The sequence below is a fragment of the Vipera ursinii genome (genome assembly GCF_947247035.1).
Source record: "Vipera ursinii genome assembly, chromosome: 4".
Taxonomy (NCBI): Eukaryota; Metazoa; Chordata; class Lepidosauria; order Squamata; family Viperidae; genus Vipera; species Vipera ursinii.
The window spans coordinates 107,536,172-107,541,508 of NC_139514.1; the positions used below are offsets into that span (position 1 = coordinate 107,536,172).

Here is a 5,337-nt window from a genome sequence, read left to right on the forward strand (position 1 = left end):
CGTGTGCGTGGGAAGGGGGTGTCGTGCGGACCGCAAAGGCGAGCGAGCTCCGGAGGGCGGCCGCAGCATCCTGGCAAACGCCGCTGCCGGGCCACCCTCCAAAGCAGCGGGTCGCGGGTGGGGGTGTCACGCGTGTGCGTGGGAGGGGGTTGTCGCGCGGACCGCAAAGGCGAGCGAGCTCCGGAGGGCGGCCGCAGCATCCTGGCAAACGCCGCTGCCGGGCCACCCTCCAAAGCAGCGGGTCGCGGGTGGGGGTGTCACGCGTGTGCGTGGGAGGGGTTGTCGCGCGGACCGCAAAGGCGAGCGAGCTCCGGAGGGCGGCCGCAGCATCCTGGCAAACGCCGCTGCCGGGCCACCCTCCAAAGCAGCGGGTCGCGCGTGGGGGTGGGGGTGTCACGCGTGTGCGTGGGAGGGGGTTGTCGCGCGGACCGCAAAGGCGAGCGAGCTCCGGAGGGCGGCCGCAGCATCCTGGCAAACGCCGCTGCCGGGCCACCCTCCAAAGCAGCGGGTCGCGCGTGGGGGTGGGGGTGTCACGCGTGTGCGTGGGAGGGGGTTGTCGCGCGGACCGCAAAGGCGAGCGAGCTCCGGAGGGCGGCCGCAGCATCCTGGCAAACGCCGCTGCCGGGCCACCCTCCAAAGCAGCGGGTCGCGCGTGGGGGTGGGGGTGTCACGCGTGTGCGTGGGAGGGGGTTGTCGCGCGGACCGCAAAGGCGAGCGAGCTCCGGAGGGCGGCCGCAGCATCCTGGCAAACGCCGCTGCCGGGCCACCCTCCAAAGCAACGGCTCAGCTTCGGCTCAGCTCCGGGTGGGCGCTCGGGCGTGGCGGCCGCGGCTCCGCGCAATCGAGGAGGCAGCGCGCAGGGGAAGGCGCCCGAGCAGCGACGTCAGCCTCCGGCCGCCTCCGGCTCCTCCGCTCGCTCCTCCCGCCGGTGGCAGCGCGGCGGCGCTACATAAAGCCCGCCGCGCAGCCCGTTCTCTGGCTGGCCGGCAGTGCCCGGAGGCCGGAGCCCAGCGGAGACCCCCACACCCCCCACACCCGCGCAGGAGGGACCCAGAGACGTCGGGGTGGTGACACAACAGCCCGGCTGAGCCGAGCAGGGCGGCGACGACGACGGTCGTTGTCCCGGGGAGCGAAGGAGGAGGAGGCGGCGGAGGGCCTCCTGGCCCGGGACCGGCATGGCCTTGGCCGACAGCGCCCGCGGGCTCCCCAACGGCGGCGGCGGCGTCCGGAGCGGCGGCGGCGGCAGCCCTCGAGCCCCCGCGGCCTCTGAGCTGGCTTCTTCGCCGTCGTCGGGCCCCATCCCGGAGATCGTGGAGCTGAATGTGGGCGGACAGGTCTACGTGACCCGGCGAGGCACGGTGCTGTCGGTGCGCGGCTCGCTGCTCTGGCGTCTCTTCTCGCAGCAAGAGCCGGCCGAGCTGCCCCGCGACGCCAAGGGCCGCTTCTTTCTGGATCGCGACGGCTTCCTCTTCCGTTACATCCTGGATTACCTGCGCGATCAGGAGCTGGTGCTGCCCGAGGGCTTCCCGGAGCGCAACCGCCTGCGCCGAGAAGCCGAGTACTTCCAGCTGCCCGAGCTGGTGCGCCGTCTGGCGGCTTCGGGCTCTTCGCCGGGCCCGCCGCGCTTCGCCGGCCTGCTGCGCGACTCTTCGGTCTGCGCCGACGAGCCGCCGGCTGGGCTAGGCTACCTGGAGACGGACTTCACCGAAGGGCCGGCCCCGGCTGTTTCTCCCACCTCGGGCCGCAGCCCGTCGGGGACGGCGCCTCCCATGCTGGCCACCTCGCTCTCGCTGGACGCCGGCGGGGGCGGCTCGGCCGGACGGCGCTCGGGCTACATCACCATCGGCTACCGGGGCTCGTACACCATCGGTCGGGACGCGCAGGCAGATGCCAAGTTCCGTCGGGTGGCGCGCATCACGGTGTGCGGCAAGACGGCGCTGGCCAAGGAGGTCTTCGGCGAGACGCTGAACGAGAGCCGCGATCCGGACCGGCCTCCCGAGCGTTACACGGCCCGCTACTACCTCAAGTTCAACTTCTTGGAGCAGGCCTTCGACCGGCTGAGCGAGGCCGGCTTCCGCATGGCCGCCTGCTCTTCCACCGGCACCTGCGCCTTCGGGCCCGAGCAAGGCGGCCCCGCCGACGACAAGATCTGGACCAGTTACACCGAGTACGTCTTCTGCCGAGAGTGAAAGGCGCCCGCCCGAGAGACAGCGGCCGTCGGCGGGGCTGTGGCGGGAGACAGCCCGGACCCTGGCCGGAGGGAAAAAAAAAAACACCGCTTTGCCCTGCCCGAGCTTTCCCACGTTCGCCCTACCCGCTTCTTTTCCGCCTCGCCGGCGCTGCCCTCCCCGTCCAGCAAAGCGGCTCTTTCGGCGGCCTTTGGACCCGAACTGCGGATCTCCATCACCCCAGCCCCCTCCCCTCCCCCCTCCTCGCGGGTCCTTGGGTCGAAATGGCGCCCTCTTCCCCAGTGTAAAAATCCCCCCGCCCCCTCCCAACAAGATTCCGTAGGGCGAGAGGATCCCCACCCCTTTCCCAGACGGGACGAGCGAGGTGTGTGTGTGTGTGTGTGTGTGTGTGTGTGTGTGTGTGTGTGTGGAGGGAGCCTGGCCGGCGATGGAGACTCTCTGCTGGCCCCCTCTGCTCCAACGTTGCCCGAGGTCGGTCGGTTGGCTTCTTCTTTGGCTGCTGCTGCTGCACCCCGCCGCTCCCCCCCTTCTGGTCCGCTTCTTTGGCTACCCCCCCATCCCCCCCGATTGACTCTTAGCTTTTGCCGAAGCTGCCCGGGAGAACGAGCGAGCGAGCGAGCGGAGGGGATCCATTCCGCCGGCATCCCAGCGCCTTGGCATCTTTAAACGGCTTGAAGCAGCCTCTCCCGACGGAGAGTGGTCCAGCTCGTCGCCCTTCCTCTGTAACCAGAAGGCGAGCTTTGCGCACTGGGGCTGCGGGTGGGGTGGGTTGGGGGAAGGCAGGCTTCCCAGGTCCGGCGTGGAAGAGGCAGCCTTCGGGGGGGGGGGAATTGAAGCCCTGGCCGCGGCAGCAACTCGTCCCCCCCCCGCTTGTGGTTAGGGAACCGGCGGATGGGGGCTTCGGGGGCCGGTTGCTGAAGTGGGGTGCTTTCAGAGCCAGGTTGGGGGCGCCTCCGCAAAGGCACCAGGGATACGAGGTTGAAGACCCCTCCTCATCTTTTTCTTCAGTGTAGAAATAGGACTCTGGGGGTGCTTGAGGAGTTGGCTGGCATTTTCATCCGGACGGTGCTACATCAATACGAAAGAAACACACACACAGAGAGAGAGAGAGAGAGAGAGAGAGAGAGAGAGAGAGAGAAAGAGAGAGAGAGAGAGAAATCTTGATTTTTCGAGGATGAGGATGCAGAATTTTAACTCAATAAATGCAAGCACAACCCCACAGGATACCCTTTCCCCTCCCTTCCCCTCCTTTGGTTTCATCTTTTTTGGCATTTTAAGCACCAAGGCCAAGGCTCCTCTAGACTAAATCAGATATTTCTGATTCCCAAATAAGGTGTGCGCTCCTAGCCGTTCAAAATGAGGCTAATACAGACAGTGTTTTGATTCTTGCATTAGAGCTACGGACTCTGATGAGTTATTCTAACCAAAGAATTCTCTCGTGTTTTAATTTTTGCCCCTTTTATGGCAGCTTGAGTTAGTGCTTTTCATTTTTTTAAGAGCCGAGGTGATTTTGATCCAGAATTTGCCTATTAGAGTTTTTTTTTAAAAAAAAAAGATCCTCGTGCTTTGGTTTGTATATGCATAAAGAGAAAAGGGGAAATAACCAAGATTCAGGTTTGTCTCATTCATTCCTGATATTCTGTTTCTTAGGAACCAGAAATGCTGGCTAACTGGCTTGCTTACTAAAGCAGAATCTTTGTAAAACCTCGCTTCCTGGTTTGTATGCAACAGCAAGCCAGGGGTTGACCGGCATCCCGTCTTTTCTTTTAGTTCAGGAAGAGAGTACCCCTGTTTGCTGGGCTGCATAATCCTTTAGAGTGCATCTCCTTTCATAGTGGGGACCTGCTTAGTGACTTAAAAAGAAAGCTGAGTCCGACTGACCCAAAGGTGCTTTGCAAAAACAAACTGGATTTACTTGAGTTTTTTTTCCCCTTGAAAACATTTCGCTTTCTCATCCAAGAAGCTTCTTCAGTTCTCAGAAGCGTCTTGGATGAGAAGTGAAACATTTTCAAGGGAACCCCCCCCCCAAAAAAAACCCAGTTGCCTTTTGAAAAGCACCTTTGGGACAACCGTGACCTGGAGGATTGAGAATCTCCATAGACAAATTCCAGTTATAAAAACCAGTCACATTTTTTTTACCCAACGTTTGGGTCTGATAGCTTCATTTAGTGGGGTCTGTCTGTAAAATGGGAACTGGGCTTATTTTTTAAAGGCAGCAAGGGAAAATGAGCGAGTGAGTGAGCGAGTGAGAAAGAAAGAGAGACGGGCGGGGGGGGGGAAATGATTTTTTAAAAGGACAAGCAATAAGCCACTGCGTTGGGGAAAGGTTCCAAGAAAAGAGATGTCCCTCTTACTCTAAGCCTTACTCTAAAGTGATTCCATTGTGTATATTTCAGCTCTGTTGCAAGAGAGATTATATCAGTTGAAATTCAATGTTAACATGTCATTTCCAAAAGGCAGTCGCAAAACTTTTCTAATACATGTGGAATACTTCTCTCTGAACTATGTTTTCTAAATTTTTGTAAACAATCCAGATTTCAGTAAGTGCTTAATTTAGTTCTAAGCTTTTTCCCCATTTATTTTCTTTCTTTCTTTCTTTCTTTCTTTCTTTCTTTCTTTCTTTCTTTCTTTCTTTCTTTCTTTCTTTCTTTCTTTCTTTCTTTCTTTTCTTTCTTTTTAAATAAATCTTGTACTGTAGCTTATTAAGTCTGTCACGGTAGTCCTGAATGGAGGTGTTTTGAACTGAATTTTGTGACTTGGTGTGTACATAAAGTGTATAAACATTTTACACGAATCATTTAGTTTTTTATTCATTTATTAGTGCTATAAAATTTTTTCATATGCTGTACTGTACCTGGACAAAATGCTTTAATATGAAACTGTGCTCCTGTAATCAATTTATATGGGGAAGACTTCGGTATGAATATAAATGGAATTATGAAAATATGCCTGTCTACAATTATTTTTTGAAGTGGAATTAAGAGCTAAACTCATGGTGAGCTAAAACGCCCCCCTCATTTTGCAAAATGCATACAAGAAGACTCTTGTATTTTGATCAATGAATGTGTGTTTGCTAGCAGACTATTCTAAAGCTCCTCTTATTTTTAAAATAAAACAGATGGAATAAAATAACTGGAGACTTCTAATG

The 5,337-nt window shown here is 57.5% G+C and overlaps 1 protein-coding gene across 1 annotated transcript; it reads left to right on the top strand.

Moving 5' to 3' along the window:
• The first annotated feature begins 729 nt into the window (after positions 1 to 729).
• Positions 730 to 2,936, top strand: KCTD12 (potassium channel tetramerization domain containing 12). The gene is made up of 2 exons (XM_083361629.1): positions 730 to 2,571; positions 2,602 to 2,936. The coding sequence occupies exon 1, from the start codon at positions 1,176 to 1,178 to the stop codon at positions 2,187 to 2,189; it is 1,014 nt and encodes a 337-aa protein (XP_083217755.1). The 5' UTR covers positions 730 to 1,175; the 3' UTR covers positions 2,190 to 2,571; positions 2,602 to 2,936.
• Positions 2,937 to 5,337: the final 2,401 nt, after the last annotated feature.